Here is a 19,643-nt window from a genome sequence, read left to right as displayed (position 1 = left end):
ATGGAAGGTCTCTAGTTCTTTAATGAGTTGATGAGCTGAGTAAGATTTCTACAATGATAATTTCCATACAGACATCCTGTATGGGTTTGTCTGGAGAGGTTTTAGGAATCTCCTAAAGAAAAGGGAGATGTCTGAATCCTACTTGGGGTTGGAAACTGGTCAGACCCTAAGCCCCAAAGGCTGGATAGGAATGAAGTTTATAACACTGCATCTCAGTCAGCAGAACACCCCTGATGCAGACTACTGTTGCAGAGCTGCTAAAGAATTTTCTTGACTGTAAATATACTGTCATCATCCTTTAGGGATGGCTTTGCAGGTGGGGGTTGTTCTTTTTGATGTCTATCGATGATTAATTTCGGACATCCGCCAGGACAGCATAATATTTGTCTGTTTAGAGCTTATATCAGGATCCAGTCACCTAATCGATGAGCTAGGTTGTGTCCAGTCAATGGTTTTATCTGAACAATCCATTCAGCTGCTCCGGCATTTTGAATCTGACTGCCTGTCCTCTTCCTCTCAGGACTGCATTACTAAGAAGTGGCACAGATTGGCAAGGTCCTACCAGAACATTAAGCAGATTAGCAAGAAAAAACAGGCTCACAAACTTGTGCAAATAGACTACAATGCTACATTGTTCTTGACTTGAGATAGTGATGGCAGGAAAGAAGAAGAACCAGAAGGCCTTGGTCTCGTCCATAAACCAAACTGGTGGGGATTTATCCCGCATAAGGTATCTCACTGCCTTTAGTAAGGTTTCAGTCAGCTCTGCCACAGAAAGATTGATGGCTGCAGTGATGGCTGCAGTGATTGGAGTGATTGCTCCCATACAAGCAACAGTAGCTAATTGCTGGTGTGAGGCATGTGCAATGCATTGCAATAAGACCTCACTAGGATACTGGTTGTGAATCTGTATTCAGTTAATCTGTTGAATCTATCTGTAACTTGATGCAAGTGACAATGGCAGGTACGTGGCCAGGCTAACCTTCTTGAATGAATTCAAATAATAATATAAAATAATTGAAATAATTAAGGATCAGCTCCAGTCTTAGTGGAGCTGATCCTGATCCAATCTTATGCAAGTCACTGATCCCAATATGAATTAGGCCAGCTATGGGGGCTTCTACTGAGTTTGATACAGGAAGATGTAGGAACCTGCGCTGGTCTTTATATGCAAGTGGAATATAATAATGTGGGGATCTCTTCACTACGATGGTGGTCACCTCAGATGACTCTCTGTCCCATATACAACATGCATGTTAAGGGAACCCATTAACTTGCTAGCTACCTCTCAGCAGTGAGAGGTAAGTATAGCATGAATTCATCCAACTGAAGGACTATTATCAGCTTTGGAGTACAGGTTGATTTTTAGGGCAGACTGCAGTCACATTTTTTACGCTGATACTTGGTCAGATTACCATTAGCACATTTTCTAAGGTCATAAGGTCAAGGCATGACTTTGTGGAAAGTTTTTGATGTGTGTTTGTGCACATAAACAAGAAGGGACAGGCGCTGAACAACGACCCCTGGTAGTTAGCGAAATAGAGGTATGAGTTATAAAAATTTTTTAGAATTTGTCATGAAATATGTGGCCTTTTTGAATACTCTGGCTTCCTTATTTCATTTAGTAAAAAAAACCTTATTAATGCATATTAAATTTAATGTTTTCCAATTTTTGTAATATGGTTTATAAGCAAATAAGCCAGAAGCTGAAGGAATTCAGAATGAAGGATTCAGAATGAAACATCTGGATTTCTATTTAAGAAATGGACTATCATGTGTTTCTCTAGCAGGTCTCAAGAGACAAGCTGCTCAATGATAAAATGCATTAGGTACATTTCCAATTAATAGTAATTAAATAGTAAACTATTTATTTACTTAATTCATAATGGTATACTGTTCAATCAGTAGCTGTTCACTCAGAATCTGTGTCTCTAATAATAAATCCCTTAAAATAGCCAATAGAACCCTGCAGGATGTACTGCAGATTTCTACCCCTGCTCCCAGAATGGATTTTCCCCATCTTGCCATACTCAAAAAGGCCACAGGAGGGCCAAGTACTTTAATATCATGGCGTTTTCCCCTTCAGAAAATCTAAATGCATGGTTCAGTAAATTAAGCAGATTAGCAAAATAAGCAGGCTCACATGCTTGTTGTGCAAAAATGCTTCACGGCAACATTAAAGCCTCAGAATATCCCGATGAGAGTCCTGATTGGAAGCAGTGATGAAGGGAAGGTAGAGAGTTCTCTATCCTTTTCCCTGAACAGTTTGTCCTTTTTCACACCAGAGCCATTCTTGTGCTCAGCCAAGTTTAGATGTCACAAGTCACATGTTCCAAAAGCATATTATGTGAGATGGACAGGATGTTGTAATATTTGAAGAAACATGGACAGACATATATATATATATATATATATATATATATATATATATAGAGAGAGAGAGAGAGAGAGAGAGAGAGAGAGAGAGAGAGATTATATATATATAATAGATATATATAAGTGTATTTGAGCCAAGCTACATTACAGAGTGCAGCTTTAGAGTGGTATTAATTTACTGCTCAGTGATATCCCATCATAGCAACAGAAGATATTACAAAGTGCAGATTATGCCATAAGACTATACACCAACCCAACCCATTGAAACTTGTTAGATAACACATGGAAGTACACAAAATATCTAATTAATCTGATTGTGGCAACTCTACTACACAACCTGCCCTCCACAAACCCTCTACCTCCCTTAGTTTAACTCTGCCTACGCACAGACTAACCATCTCAATAACTGTAATAATTATACAACGTTCAAATGTATTCTCTTTGTTCTATATGTACTCCATACCCATGAATTTTGAGATTAAAACCTGTGACATATTTCTACCTTATGTTTAACTCTATTAAGGTTAAATGAACCCATTTTAGTTTTTCAATAAAAAACAGAACAATACTAAAAGTAATTTCTCGTACTTCTTGGGCTCTAATGAACATGAAATATCATGTTTATGTGGATTATTATTTATGAATATTTAAAAATAAAATAGCCATTTTTAGTCCATTCTAGTCATTTTTCAACAACTTTCTGTCAGAACCAGCATTAACTTCTTCAGCAATTTGAGCAACAGTAGCTTGCCTGTTAGATCGGATCACACGGGCCAGCCTTCACTCCCCAAGCGCATCAATGAGCCTTGGTCACCCATGACCCTGTCGCTAGTTCACCACTGTTCCTTCCTTGGACCACTTTTGATAGATACTGACCACTGGAGACCGGGAACACCCCACAAGAGCTGCAGTTTTGGAGATGCTCTGATCCAGTGGTCTAGCCATCACAATTTGGCCCTTCGTCAAACTCACTCAAATCCTTACACTTGTCCATTTTTCCTGCTTCTAACACATCAACTCTGAGGACAAAATGTTCACTTGCTGCCTAATATATCCCACCCACTAACAGGTGCCATGATGAGGAGATCATCAGTCTTATTCACTTCATCTCTCTGTGCTCATAATGTTACATCTGATTGGTGTATACATAATCCCACTATCCGGTTGTACCCAGTATTTGTGTCTGGGTCCTCCTAAACATGATACAATAAAAGTGAATGGAATAAATCCAAGGTCCTATTCTAAAAAACATCTGGAAGTTATTTGTTGGTTGAGAGACACTTCACCTGTTCAGGCTTGTACATACCAAACCTCTGCACACTTTAATCATCAGGCCCTTGTTCTAACTGAGATACTAAACCATCCCTAAGTCCATAATGCTTATTTTAGTTGCAGTACATCTGTTGGGATCTTCCAAGCGATATTGGATATAGTGTAATTACAGGCAGGGAAGTGGAGGCGCACAATCTGGGATTAAGCTGGGAAGGGGTTGGGTGAGTGCACTGTAATGACCTGTCCACATGTTTCTTTTCCAAAGCTTCTTTTCCAGACTTGGCCCTTTTATATGAGGCAGATTGGGACATTGTTTGTTGCTGGTGATCAGAGCAGCAGTCCAAGTCTGACAGATTCTCCGAGAATCCACAGAAGGTGTCTGAGCTCTGCTAGAGAGTCTAATGCCAAGTCTTGTGCTTGCCCGTGGTCTTTCTCTCTCTATCTGTCTCTCAGTCTCTCTTTACCTCAGCCTCTCTCTCTCTCGCTCTCTCTCTCTGCCTTGTATCTCTCAATTTGTTAATTCATTGCACTCATCTGAATGTTTATGGCTTCTCCTTAGGGGTTCTCAAGTCCCACTGCGTGCAATATTGGCATGGCTTGCTAAATTAGGCTGAGTGAGAGTTTTCAGTGAGTGTGTTTAAAGATTAATCCAAGGAGATGGTTAACTCACACAAATGGGTACAGAAAAAAAAACCAACAACAACAACTTAGGCATTTTTCTGAATGATCTTTTAATAATGACGGCAGCTCATCCGTCACATTCAGAGACATTTCTATAAGCAAATTCTATTATACATATTAAATGGCATGACACATAAGATGAGAAAAGCTTATTTTTTGGTTGGTGCGAAATTCCGAAAAAGGGGAAGTTATACGGGTGGAAATGTCAGCGGTCAGAGGGGAATATCCCGACTAGTTTAAGCTGACAGGAAGTCTCTCAAATAAATGCCACAAACGTGGAGACATATCTGCATGAGTAAGACACGTTGATCCATGAGGTGGATGGGCTACTAGTATGGGCACATGCTCGCTGAAACGAAACGGGAAAACACGTCGCCTGGTCCGATGAATCTTGATTTCTGCTGTAATGTGCATCATTCTTGTTTTATGTCAGCAGTTCAGACTGGTGCTGGTGGTGGTGTAATGGTATGGGGATTGTTTTCTTGGCATGCTCTGAGCCCCTAACACCAATCGAGCATTGTTTGAATGCCACAGACTGTCTGAGCATTGTTGCTGTACTTGTTTTTTTGCTTTTGTTTTGTGTTTGTGTGTCTCTGTGTGTGTCTGTGTGAAGCTGTGAAGCTATACCAATAGCTTCAATTTTCTTCCACCTGCCACAAACCTAGACTCTTATTATTATGACAGCTGAGCTTAACCTCATCTCTCTCTCTCTCTCTCTCTCTCTCTCTGTGTGTATGTGTGTGTGTGTGTGTGTTTTTTCGAATGTCAGTAGCTGACATGCTACAAGCAGAATAACCAGAGGCAGAGCAGTGCTGTTTCTCTAGCAATTCTCCAGGAAATGTAGAGACAGCGTCAGGGTTAGAAATTCTCCCCAGTGTTTTCTGTCTGATGGGAGAGAGAGCGTGAGAGCATCTCCTGTTTATGATGCACTGGATGGAAAATGCGCAGGCACAAAACCTACAAACATAATGCCTTCTTTCTTTCTCTTTTTTTTTTTTGTAGAAACCGACTCTGAGCGCCTTCTTTTGTCACCCTGACTAGAAAAAAATCATTCCATTTAAAATGAAACGTTTCCTGACTGTGTTTCTGGTCGGAAGCCTGAAATGAGGCAACGATAGAAACCAGTGATGGGTGTTCATGATATTAAAGGTTAGGTTTAAATCTAACGTCTATCAAAAATGCCCAACAAATATTGATGCATGCAACCTGGTTGCAAAAACAGCTGAGTGGCCTCAAGGCATGACTTGATTATAAGTTGATTGAATGAAGAATTTTATTCGGGGATCAGATTTACACTAGATGGATTATGATGGATTAAGACTAAAAGACATGGCAGACAATGCTAATCAGATAAACATAAACAATTTTCAAACGGTTTATGTAACTCTACAGTAGAGGATCATCCTATCTGCGGTTAAGTGATGGTTTAACCTGAAATGGCTAGTCTTGCACAGAAATAATAATAATAATCTCATATGTTAGCCAAAGAACGTTATATAACATGAACTATGTAGCTAATATCATAGCTATCTAGTGTTAGCTAGCTACTAGGTGCTGAGTGCTGAGTGACGTGATCTGTGACATACAGGGGATGATGGGTAATGTAATTAAGCACCAATTTCAGCACTACTATAACATTTAATAGGTCCTGCAAAGGAGTAAAATGATCCTTCTGACCTGCCTGTATCTACACCAATCTTCTGTTGGCTTGGAAAGGTGTCTGATTCAATGGTACAGCAAATCTGACATCACCAATAGTTTCAGAAAACAAATTTTTTAGCTTTGCTGTTAACAATTACTAGACTTCTGTAATGTTTTTGCAACCAGGAGGCATGGCCGAGGTCATTCAGGGTTCTGTAGCTGGTCAGTGAAACTGTTAGTGTTGAGCATTGTGTTATATGTCATATAGTCTCATCAGTGGAAGAATGATGCGGGGTAACACACCCAATCACACACACACACACACACACACACACACACTGACTTCAGGATTGTTGATGCTTTGCTGGTTTCATGCCATCTTTCCTATAAATTCTAAACGTTCTGTAACCCTTCTGGTCAAACCAACAAACACGAAGTGCATGGTTGTGTCATCTGTGCTATTGTGTCATTTGTACCTTTATTGGACAGTGACACTGGGGGTCAGTTGGATGACAAAGTAAATAATCCATCTTGTCCATGAACATTACCTGCAGCTCTCAGAGCTAGAAAGATATCAGTCATCAACTCCATCAGTGGCGATGTTGTTTGTGTTGTGGGTGTCAAAAATGAAACCATACACCGATCAGGCATAACATTATGACCACCGAGAGGTGACGTGAATAACACTGATGATCTCCTCATCATGGCACCTGTTAGTGGGTGGGATATATTAGGCAGCAAGTGAACATTTTGCCTTCGAAGTTGATGTGTTAGAAGCAGGAAAAATGGGCCAGCGTAAGGATTTGAGCGAGTTTGAAGCCAATGGGCCAAAGCTCACTGATGCACACGGGGAGCGAAGGCTAGCCCTGTTTGATCCGATCCAACAGACGAGCTACTGGTGCTCAGATTGCTGAAGAAGTTAATGCTGGTTCTGATAGGAAGGTGTCAGAATACACAGTGCATGACGGGTCAGGGCTGTTTTGGCAGAAAAGGGGGGACCAACACATAAATAGGCAGGTGGTCATAATGTTATGCCTGATTGGTGTATATTAACCATAAAGACTCGGAGGTTTTTCCTGCTCTCCCATTTACACCAGTCATCCCAGTGAGACCTTTTCACAGCATTATTGTGCATCTTTCTTCAAAGAATTTTACTCATCCGTGTTCATCGTGTTGAAATTATAACCATAAACACACGTTTTGAGTTGTATTGAATTGACCCTTCTTTCTTCCTTTTCTTTAAGTTGGGTTTAAAACAGCTATATATTTAATAAATGCTTCTGGCAAAAAAAGCATTTAAAATAAAAACAATAGAAAGAAACTTCTCCACAGCTGGTTTGAGAGTATGTACCTGGATAAATAGATGACTACGTCATTCCTCTTTTTACAAGTCACCGTGTTTTAGTTCATTTTTCTATTCACTTATCCGGTTTTATTTAGCCCTGTTCTTACAGGCACGCTCATTAGCTAAGTACCGGATGCAAATGAGAAGAGCATCTTCCCTGCAATGGAATTATGACAGATGTGTTAAAATGAGTCACAGGAGTGCCATGAAAATGCAAACTAATTATTATTGTTAAATATTATATCTTTACAAACTTCATTTTTGTCTTCAAATTGCTTTTTCATAATGGATATTATCATAATGGTTTAGAACCTGGGAATTCTTATATAAATCCGAAAATAGCAGTATTTAATTATTGGCACCCTTTCCAGTCACAAGCCTTACACTTTCCACTAACCAAAACAGCAGTACCCTAGCAGTATCCCCCCCCCCCCCATCTACATCTCTCCTGAGGGCCATGGTGAGGGTGGCATCTCCAAGGTATTGCCCTTGCCAGCCATCTGTGCTCTGACAGCTGTGCTCTGGATGGAGGGAGGTCGAGCACCGGTGCCCTTCTGCCCCCCCTCATGCCCCCCAGTTCCTGGCAAACACGCCCAAAGCATCACAACACCATGCAACTGCAAACTGCCTGGTTTCATAACTGCAACTTGTGTTTCACACCAGCTACTCAACCTGCGACCGGAGTGCTAGTGAAGCAGGGATCGATAACAGGCAGTACCAAGTGATGAAGCAGTCAATGTTGTAACGTGGTAACGTCTAATAAAAAAGCTCGTATGTAGCAAGAAATTCTATTATTGCTGTAACAGAAGCCAAGCGCTAATTCCACCTAAGTGGAGCGGATCAATGGAGACGTCGTGTCAGGTGTTGCTGAACGCTCTGCTCCGTGCTCCCCCCCCTCCCCGAGTGGTGGAATGGATTGTTCTGAAATGATTACCATCAAGGCCAATCCAATAATGATGCAGCTCTGCGCTGAGCTGAACGTTTCAGCATGTGCTCCTTTTTAGACATCTCAGCCTCCTTCTCTCAGATTTACACCATCCCTTACTGCCTCCTTTCCACCCTTGTGTGATGTAAGGCTGTGCTGTGATAGCAGCATGGTAATGAAACAAGGGAGCTTCCAGGTACATGCACAGACACACACACACACACACACACACCCACACCCACATATGCACACCAGTGCTGCAGGATAAGGAAACACATGGTGTGCTTAGCCTTTGGCTGCATGAGAGTGATTGTGTGCAGAGAGGAGAAAAGATAAAGAAAAGAGAGAGAGAGTGAAAAATTGGGGGGGGGTTGGTCGATGGGGGGGGCTTCATACATTTTTATGACCACATGAGATAAGGTCAGTTGTGTGCCATCGTTACTAGGCAACGCGGCGCCCTTGAATTCAATCGAGTTGTGAAGCTGAGGAGTCAGATTCAAGAGTGCTGTTTGACTCACCTTCTTTTTTCTTTTTTCCAACCAGCTAGATGACACAAAACCGACATGCTCATGTGAACATGTTTATTCGTAATGAATGGAAAGGACAGACATAAAAATAAAAAAATCCCGTCATACTGGAAAATTCCTCATGTAGAGCCTTACCTCTGTTACATTATGCATCATTTAATGGTCAATTAGACCTCTAGTCTTTGTAAAAAAAAAAAAAAAAAAGAAAAAAATCCTCCAGTGTGCCGTTAGACAGCAGAGACAAAAATGCACTATATCGAGGAGACCGCTCTCATGTACCCCACCCCTTCCCACATCCACACCCACTCCTTCATCCCTCCCTCCCTCTCTCTCTCTCTCTCTCTTTCTCTCTCTCTCATCCTCCCCCTTTTACCACCCTCTTCTACTCACATTTCGAGCCCCTCTGTGTCCTAGTTTAGTACTTCAAGGTTGGCTACAGCTATACGCCGGTCCTTGCCTTCCAGCTAGCCAATGGTTGCAGTAGCAGGGTGGGGCTCGGACATCGAACGCCAGTGGGAGAGTGTGTGTGTCTGCGTGTGTCTGTGTACGACTGAGTGTGTGTGTGTGTGTGTGTGTGTGTGAAAAGGGAGATGGGCCAGAATATGTGTGAAGCACATAGCACAGAGAGTGAGAAAAAAAAAATGGCTTCCTTGCAGTCATATTCCTATAGACCAGAGAAGGTCAGTTTTGTTTAAACAAAAAGGCTGGATCTGGAGAGAATCAGGTCTCTCGTTCAATATTTAGTTCCTGACAAAAATCCACAGTCAAATGATTGGAGACATTGTTTAACATCACCGCAGCTATTTGTGATGCACCATTAGGAAAACTGCTGACCGAAAAAAAAAAAAACTGATTCATATAAGTCCATTTCAAGATCAAGTATTTATTTTTATTTCTTCCTCCAGCTGAAATATAGGAAATCCTGTATATTATCTTAGTCACAAACAAACAGAAAGAAATACAGCACGAGCTTGCAAATGAAAAGTGCGTAGTGAAATCATATTCTGTTTTAATTATACAATTACTACAGGTTTTTTTTCCCCCACCCTTATTTAGATTTGCACTTCTAATATAACCTGAAGTGCCTCTACTAGCAAAGATTTCCCTCTAGGAAGGTGATAACACTTAACTATCCAACAAACTCTTCCGAATCTGTCTAACAAGTGAACAGTTCATGCATCAGAGAAGCCACAATCTGTCATTGTAAACTCCCATCACAACAGGTTAAATCCCAAAATATTTCCGAACCCATTTGGCTGGTTAATGTAATATGCTAGCTAGCATTACAGTAAAAGGCTCTAATGCGAGTATATTAGCAAAGAATAGTGTTAAATACTACTGTATATAGCTGGCCAGTGTTACAGCATTACAGTATTGCCGAGTGTGGACCTTGGAACAAGGACATTGGGAGTATTATGCATGTTTGAGTTTGTAGCTGGTATCTGGTGCATTTGAGTCAGAGATGTGGTACATCTGCTGTTTTGTATGAGCAAAAAAGTGTTGGGAATTTCTTATCCAGCTTGCGTTTGGTATTGAGGCATTGAGGTAAGAACACATAGTTGTGGGAAAACGCATGATCATGGCACACTATTGGAAATACTAACAGACTTTGCTTGAGTGTGGGAATCATGCAGTAGCCTGTTTAGCTTTAGGGAGGAGGGGAGCATTATTTATTTCTCAGCCGTCCAATTGCTACTTTCATTATGAAACTGGTTGGTGCTATCCTTTACACTGATGCACCACATACAGTAGATCTGCTAACATCCTGAGCTCAAAGTTCTGCATGTTCTTCCTATTTCCATGTGAGTTTCCTCACCATTCTCTAGCTCCCTCCACTGTGGCCAAAGGTGATTCGCAACGTGAAGCTACCACCACCATGCTTCACTACTGGGATGATTATCACAGTGATGGGATTCTGCCAAAAAGCTTTTTTGTGCCAAGGCCAAAAAGTTCTCCAGAGTGCTCCTCTTCCATAAAACCTACTTTGTGGAGTGTCTGGGCTATGGTTGTCCTGAGATACCCTTGGCCTCTTGGTTGCTTCTCTGACTAATATTCTCCTTACCTGGGTCACTGGCTTTTAGTGGATGGCCTCCTGCTCTTCTTATTTGTGCCAAATTTGTTCTTTCCACACAGATTGTGCTCTGTGTATTTTTAATAACCAAACCTTGATCGATACTTTTCCAGAACGATGTCCTAGACTTGTTTTTATAGTTCTATGCCATTGTGTATTTATACTAAGATCACAACATGACAAATTAATTGTACTGGAATAATTCAAAGGGGACTTATGCAAGGCACTCTAGGCCAAAGGAAACTTACTGCCAGCAAACTATATAACCAACTATTTAGTCATTTTATTTATTATGTTTATAGCTGGACACTTAGCTACTCTAACTCTTTAAAATAAAGTATTATATAACATGTAAAAAATTAAGCTGGTTTTAGACCAGTGCTCTATCACAGCACTAGCTAAACATTACCTACATAACCCTGTAGCATAGAAACAATCCCAATAGCTATAACATAAGGATAATATTAGAATTATCTTAGCTTCTATCTTAGCTTCTGCTTAAATTAAAGCAGTCCTCTCTTTTTTTTTTTTGAGTCCCCTCATCCAATTATTTGAAGGTATTTGATGGTGTTTGGCCTGAATTTTAGTTCAATAATGCTGTAGGCTGTTTACTTTGAGGAATCTAGTCACTCTGTCAACTCCAGTCAATCTGACCCACCTTAAAGGTCACTTCTCATCTAGTGTGGGTCTTTTGGTCTGTTGTATGAAAGAAAGCATGGGAAGATGTGATGTGTTTTTCCTTAAGCTAATAAAAGTACCGGATTATTGCAGGCTCAATATATCTTATGCAAAATGGACAAGGTTAAATGTTAGCATATATAAACACTGGTTGCATTTCAGTTGCTAGACAGTAGCATTGCTAGTGAAGTTTACCTAACATAGTAGTTAAACAAATGTATCGACAGATTAGCGTGTTAGCGACAAATATTAACAGAGATTTTACAAACAACTCCATGGTAATTCATTAATAAAGAAGAAAGTGTTGGTTTAATATTATTAGCAGATAAGGCGACATCAATCATGTATGTACCTTGTAATTAAACTGCTTTTGGGATCTTTTCCATATAACATAGCTTGCTACTAAATTACTAAATTACTTTTTTAAGGAAGGTTGCCCAGTATGGCATATGAAGTCTTTTTCCAGTCGTAATGTTTGCTAAAAAATATATGACTTTACATCAGGTAGCTTTGTTTTTTATAGGATTTTTTCTCCCATAACATAACTCCATCTTCTCTAGCTGACCAAAAGATAAATTTATATAAGACTACACTGTAAAAAAAAAAAAAAAAAAAAAGTAATTGTCTTGATACCAAATGTAGCACAAGCATATTTAAGGTGAATTAATTTGTTACTCTTTCAGTATTTTGTGTGGGTCTGGCAACCCAACCCTTTGTGGACATACACATCAATGATTGACCCTCAAATAACCCAAATGATTTTTAATTAACTCTAAACACTTTCACCTATAGACACCTTTCTTTAGACTTGTAACATAATCCCTAATGATTACTAGCTACTTACATGTCTTTAAGTATGACACTAGGGAACGGTGGTAATTTTATACATTGATATATTTGGATCGACGCATGCACCTGTTGTGTTTTTGTCGCCTTCTTTGTTTAAGGTGACAAAGGGGATCATATGGCAGTAATTTGGACTCTTTTATGCTTGGCTAATGGGCAACACAACGAATGGGGAACCTGATCCGTCGTTAAGTGGCTCGGAGTCCTCTGGCTGACATTTTGCCAATGATAGGGAAGTCTGTGTTTGGTTGTAAGGGAACCTTGTGTCTGAGCCGAGTTGTCAAAACAAAGGTGCTCCCCTGACAGGCCAGGTTTGTGTGTGTGTGTGTATGTGTGTGTGCATATAAAGCAGTTTAAAGTCCCTGAAGGTTGCCTGGGTCTTCGGAATAGGTGTCAGTCAGGAGGGAAGCCCATCATACTGTTCACTTTTTCCTACAACTAAAAATGATTCTAGATGAAGTAGATTTTTTTTCTAGATTTCAAAGATGTGGCTATCTAAATATAATTGGTCATCATTATTTCATCAACAGCAATACGTAATATGACCAACTTAATGTAATTTTTTTTGTATAGCTGTTTTAGCAATAGAAACTGAGGAAGAACCAGATTTGAAAGGCAACCCACCCTCTACTGGGTGTCAGTGGAGTGTGGAATTTTGATGTCTATATTATAAACTTCAGCATATGATTTAAATACAAGTCTTTGGCAATTAGGTAAAATTATTCCCTTAAATAAATAAAGGGGGGGGGGTATAAGTCTTTAGGGTATCCAGGTGAGATTTTCCACAATAGCAGGAGATGAGTCACCAGTGCAGAACGTTCCAGATGAGGAAGGAGGAGGGACAGAGCAGGAACACAGCATCAGGATGAATTTGGCAGGTCTGGAAGATGAAACGAGTCTCAGCAGGATGAATATGTCAGGATCTGGCACCTGCATCACATTGGGTACCAGCATGTATAGGAGGAGAGCACATACTAGGAGTAGTAACTGAAAGAAAGTTAGCCATGTCATCTATGTTTTATTTCACTCCTCACTTCGTTCCTGAAAGTTGGTTACAATATAATTGTATGCTTGTACACTGATGAAACAATAAATTAAAAATAAACCCAAACATGTTACTTAAAAAAAGGTCTAAATGTCTTAGTGTGTCTATGAACCCTGGATAACCACATGGAGCAGGTCCTGGGTTCAATCCTAAAATCAAATTACTGTCAGTCTGGCATTTCCATGTGGGTTTCCTCCATGTTCTTCGATTTCCATTAGATTCACAAGTGGCCAAGGGTGATTCACAACGTGAAGCTACCATCATCATGCTTCACTACTGAGATGATTGTCAGGTTGATGCACAGTGTCGGGTTTCTGCCAAAAAGCTTTTTTTTTTGTGCCAAGGACTAAATGTTCTCCAGAGTGCTGTCTGGGCTATGGTTGTCCTGAGACAACAAACTTTGGTCTTTCACCTGCTTGAGTATTAGGAGTGGAGAAAACCACCTTGATAACATGTAGCACAATGGCATGATGAACAAGATCCAGCTTAGGAATAACAGGTTTCCTCCAGTTTCTGCAACCAACCTTACCTTCTTTTATTGTTCATCACATTTTTCTCCTTGTTTCACAGAATTCATACTGCAGATTATCCCATGCATTTGCCTGCAGGATCCCAACCCTTTTACAATGCTCCAGACCATCTCATAAAATCTCCTCCCCTTTCAGTATAAATGGGTCCCAAAGATTTGGCCAGTGCCTTCAAGAGAAATCTGATGTTGAAGAAGCCCACTCCAGATCTCTTTTCATTCTAAAGTTCTTGTAGACAGTAGACACAACCAGGACAACCTCCGAGATCCTAACCAGTGTAGCATCAAAGTGGCACACTCTACAGAAAATGCCCATGTGGCTGTTACTCATTGGCTCTCAATGATCATCATCTAAGACTCTTATGGCTATCCTCATGGGTCTTGGTATACATGGCACAGCATGGCAGTTGTTTTGACTTTTATCTAGACAGAGAGGCATATCCGGTGACATGGAGGGAGAATCCACATCTGCTCCATACAGACTCTCCAACCTGCTATTTTAGTGAGGTCATATCCTCACATGGGTTCTCATACCACTGCTATACTGATGACATTCATCGTCATCTTGTTTCTGCACAGATCTCAGCAATTCTATCTCATCATAGATGACAGCTGAAATCCCAACAAAATTAAGCTGCTGTATATCCTTAGACATGCAGCCAGAATTCTGTGATTTCTCTGGACAATTCTGAGATCACACCACCTGTCAACCAACTACTTTTTCTGCCTCTCATCACTAAGCTGACTCAGTCTTTACAAAACCAGGAGAATCTGGTCCTTTCAGTCCACAGAGGCCACTCAGTCACTTGTCATCCCCAGGACTACTGGTTGGTCTGTCTCTGCACATTGTCTGGCCCTTCAACCTCCCCAAAAGGGAGGGTATCTTCCCTCCACTGGCTTTCTGTCGATTTAAAACACTGATTCTTACCTACAAAACCAAAAATGGCCCATCATTCCCTGCTCTGCAACATGCTCCTGTTGAAATTCTAGCAAGGCTTGACTTGACCTGCTATTCCTCAAGATACAGGGATGACCAAACTCTGGCGGTCTGAAAGCCGAGTCACCGGTGGCCTTCAAGCAGACTGAAGGCTTACTACATACTTGCATTAAAATGAAAGATTCCTTGTCTGGTGTGGTCTTTTCTTTCATGTTTTACTAACCTCCTCCATTAAGGTTTTTCTTCGCTTGATTATGTTTTAATCCCTGACTAAGTGAAGTAGCACAAGGATATGTTTTAATAGTCTCTACAAAGCCAGAGTGTTTGCTAAATACTGTAAACATGAATGTACTGTAAGTGGTCACTGCATTATTGACGCTAGGAAGGGTGATGTTAACCTTGTAGAACCCAGGGTAAGTGCACAGCGGCATCCAGGCAGCATCAGGGTAGATGTCCCAGAGTGTACACTTCTGAGTAATGCTTGTTGTAGAGGGGCATGTTACAGTAGGGGCTGGGTGTCCAGCCAATCTATAGGTGATAGATTCTGCTTATATAAGGGAACCTCTTGAATTGCCATGACTGACTTCTTCCCAGTGTGGTGATTTAAAAGCAAAAGTTGGTGTACAAAATCGAGGCACTCAGATGACTCTTAAGGGCCTGGGAAGGTGCAGGGCGAGTAGAACCTCTGTGGGCAATGGAACCTGGAAAAGAGTTACAATGGCTTAAAAGTCAGGCATTTGGCCATGCTGGTTTTGTGTTTCTGAAACCTGCACACCCTCATAATGGGGTTCTTTGGACGGCAGGTAAGCCTAGCATTCAGTACAGATCTTGCTGAATTGACTTGTCTCCACTTGGCAGAATTTTGGCAAAAAGTTGCCCAAATTTTGGCTCCCACTGGTTAGAGCAGGAAGGTGATCATCAGCCCTACTAAGGGGGTTTCTTTATTAGAGGTTACTGTTCCAGTGCTAGAAGCAAAATGGCATGTGTACAAAAGATATGCCCACCATAATGTGTACTGCAATTTCTCACTAAAATGTCATCAGTATTTCAGAATTCAGTGTTTCTGGTGACACCACCAGCAATATAATACAAGCAATAAGAACAGGCCCAACTTACTTGTGAGATGTCATATTACAGCCCTGTTGAAATGCAGGTGTCTGTAATAGACTACATCCAACCAATCAGAAGACGGAGGCAACTCTACTTACCTGTCATATGTCAGTACTGAAGTCTCTCTCTCTCTCTCTCTCTCTCTCGATCTCTGTCATGGTGATGGTGATGTTCTTGAAATGATACATTCAACATGTGTGCGTGTGCGTGTGTGTGTGCGTGTGTGTGTGTGTGTGTGTGTGTGTTACTACAGCTGAACAATCGAATGGATATCTGACATGTGGCCTAATGATAATGAATTAAACATAACTACCTCCAATATTAATCATTATGCCATCAAGTTTATGGCTGCGACATTGAGCTTCAAATTCTCCCACGTTTAAATCTACGATGTAAAGATTGTTCCCTATAAAATCTGTTTTTTTATTAAATCTAATCATTTGTCAACAAAAGGCCACAGCAAGCTTACACTTTTTTCCTCATACCCACTTATACCCTTAGATCCGTCTCCACTAGTTATCATGTATAGCCGGATATACATTAAGGATTGTCCTGTCATCTAATTTCTTCTTTTTAAAACAAGACACTGGGTGGATGGGAGTGGCTTGGGGTTGACGTTGCATGCCTTGCACCTTCTGGGCTGGGAGTTTAAATCCTGCCTTTGCCCTGTTCATGCAGGATTTTTCCCAGGAACAATCCTGTTTCCTGCGCAGTTCCCTCTCCCTAGCCAAAATTATGCATGGTAGGATAATTAGTTCCCTGTGACCTTGTGTAGTAAAAGTATTTTAGAAAATAGATGAATGGAATGGATGGGGAAACTCCTTGCATGGGGTCTGTTAAGAGAAAAAAAAGTATTTTCACAATAAATGACTTATCAGGCGCAAAGTGGATTTGTGCATTACTATATAATGATATTTTCTTATAATGTATATGAATTAATTTATCAATTCATTCAACCATATAGTGATTCATCTATCTATCTATCTATCTATCTATCTATCTATCTATCTATCTATCTATCTATCTATCTATCTATCTATTCATTCATTCATGTTCAGGAACTACTTACACCCTGGATGGGAAGCCAGTCCATCCCTGGCCAGTACACACACACACACACACACACACACGTAGGAGCAACTTTACATGTAGGAGCAACTTAGTGTTCCCAACTCACTTTGATAAATTCATATCAAAAATAATTCCCTAAATAATTCACAAGTTTAAAGATGACTAAACACACTGAACATATCTTGTTTCTATTATTTTCATGTCATAGACCACCATCACTATTTCCCCGTCTAGTAAAGCAACTCTAATTCACATTAACAGCACATGTAAGTATTATCCCTGATAAAAAAACAAAACAAAAACATTTTACTTTATTAAATATTTAGTGTTTTGATGTGATTTAGATGTGGGGATCTAACATGGATGCAGGGGCAGAAAGGGGAAACACCCTTTTTGGCGTTTTCATTTGTAGCTTAAACCAGTGTTACCTGGTTATTGGTGCTTTTCATGTCATTTTTATTTTTTATTCTCCTTACTGCGCGCTAACACGAGTGAAGCAAATACATTTGGTGAATATTCTTGGTATGAATTAGCGTCCCGGTCCTGCACATATACGTATTAGTGTTTTGTTTCTCTCACACCCATTTTAACCACATAAAGGGCTTGATGGAGTGAGTCAGGTGTTGTCAGGTGGTTGGAGCAACGGAATTCAGAGAAGGGTAACGGAGTAAGGACATCTCCCCAAACACTAACCTGCATCTACTTAACAGTCTTCATTAAGGCAATCAGATCTGCATATCATTAGTTCAGGTGCACCTGCACCGATCTGCTCTCTCTCTCGCACCCTTGGTTGTGTTTTTTTTTTTTTTTTGCTCGCGCTCGGGGGAGGCGGGAACCTCGGCTCCTTTAAGGCGCTATGGGAGGGATGAGCGGGCCGCGGAGGAAGAGGAGAGAGGAAGGAGCTTTCTTACCCGTGATGCTGTGAGCCCGAGAGCGCGAGCGCAGCAGAAGCCAACGCGATTAGCGGGAAGAGATGCATGCGCGTGCGTGTAGCCTGCGGGACGGCGAGAGGCGCGTGAAGATGGTCTGAGTTCGGCATCCAGCGACCGCTCGCTCGCTCCCGCCGCTTCTGCTTTTATCCGGATTTGCTTTCTTTCCTTTTCCCCCCATTTTTTCCCCTTTGGGAAAAAAAATGATTTATTTACCTTCTTCCACATTCCACACATGCTTGTTTTTATTTTTTCTTTAAATGCGTTTTCCTTTTTTTCCTTTCCGCCCCCACCCGGTTTGGTTTTCATTTCAATGACACGCAGGAGTGCGTCTTTTTGCCTCTTGGTGTTGTTTCCGAGTTTTCTTTCCCCTTCTTCGGTTTCCCGCTCGAAGCGCGTGGCGCAGAGCCGTTGTTGCCCGTGAACGGCTCGGACTCGGACCCGGACTCGGACCCGGACTCGGACTGGGACTCAGACTCCGAGTCGCAAGCCACGCAGGATAAATCCGGGACTACAGAGGACCGGATCGCGGAAGCGCACGACGCTCGTGCCCGGCGCGCGAGAGCGCGAAGATTGCACACGCGGTGTCACCAAGTACCGGACCGAATCTCACCTTGCCGCCGGTCTAGAGAGGTGGCAACAAACAAACAAACACAAACAACAGTGGACAAAGTGCGCGGAGTGCGAAGAGGAAGCATAGCTTGGGGATTGAACGGAGCGGGGCATGTGGATATTTGCATTTCTCTTTCTCCAGAGCATCTCAAATGGTTAGTCACATTTTTTTTTTTTTTTTTTTTTAAATCTAATTTAAAATTAAACTCAGTCTCAGTTAGGGCTGAGACACCCGCGAGCAATCATTTTAGAGGTCATTTGTTTATAATCTAAATTTAAAGCACAAATTAAAATCTGACCACAACTGCAGCTCTAATCACTGCAAACAGAAAAAAAAGGCCTTCACGAAATGATCTGTCTATCCGACACACACACACACACACACACACACACACACACACACAGAGCGCGCGCGTCTTCTAGGGGGGATTTAGCGCTAATTACACAGGTTGCGCGTTTCCTGCCATTCACTTTCCGCTCGATGGCGCGTTAATGGACCCGAGCTCCTGTTTAACACCTTAAGTGATTTAGATGGCATTTGATAATACGTTGAGATTTCGGAGGAACATATTTAAAAAATTAACAACAACAAAAAAAAATAATGACATGATATAGCGGCCTGACCGGTGCCTTTCCCATGCGTGGCTTGTCTATAGATTATGTCCAGTTCTCCATCACCCATTCCCACTATGACGAAGTTAACTGCATTCTTCCAAGTATTATCACTACAGATGTATTTTAGAAGCAACAAACCAGTCAGACATATGCTAATAATGGTTAAATATCAATGATGCTTAATAACGAGTTTAACATTTCAGCTGATGGGGGGTGGGGGGGGAGGGTGAGGGGAATAAATCTTTTTGTCTGTTTGGGAGTAATTAGGAAATGGCTTTAATAAATAAGACGACAATATTGTGCATATACACAATGTGTGTGCTTGAAATGATTTATTACAACTCTAATGATTAAAATCCTACAAGGATTAAAACGCACATTTTGCCATTGTTTAATATTATGTGTATAGTTGATTAATAAAGACATGACAGGAGGT

General features: G+C 41.0%; 1 protein-coding gene and 1 long non-coding RNA gene across 2 annotated transcripts in view; one reads left to right on the top strand and one right to left on the bottom strand.

Annotated features, from left to right (window-relative positions):
* Positions 1–9,805: 9,805 nt before the first annotated feature.
* On the bottom strand, positions 9,806–18,089 carry LOC131371171 (uncharacterized). Its single transcript, XR_009207507.1, has 3 exons — positions 17,963–18,089; positions 16,079–16,813; positions 9,806–15,571 (listed from the first exon to the last, which is right to left on the bottom strand). It is a non-coding gene; the product is annotated as an uncharacterized LOC131371171 (long non-coding RNA).
* dscamb (Down syndrome cell adhesion molecule b) overlaps positions 18,005–19,643 on the top strand; it is a 133,452-nt gene continuing 131,813 nt past the window's right edge. The window contains exon 1 of the mRNA XM_058418997.1: positions 18,005–18,747. Within this exon, the coding sequence (XP_058274980.1) occupies positions 18,705–18,747 (43 nt within the window). The 5' untranslated portion in view covers positions 18,005–18,704. The remainder of the gene's footprint in view (positions 18,748–19,643) is intronic.

The sequence above is a fragment of the Hemibagrus wyckioides genome, linkage group LG20 (genome assembly GCF_019097595.1).
Source record: "Hemibagrus wyckioides isolate EC202008001 linkage group LG20, SWU_Hwy_1.0, whole genome shotgun sequence".
Lineage (NCBI taxonomy): Eukaryota > Metazoa > Chordata > Actinopteri > Siluriformes > Bagridae > Hemibagrus > Hemibagrus wyckioides.
Note: the sequence above shows the minus strand (reverse complement) of the source record. Positions and strands in the feature narration are given on the sequence as shown.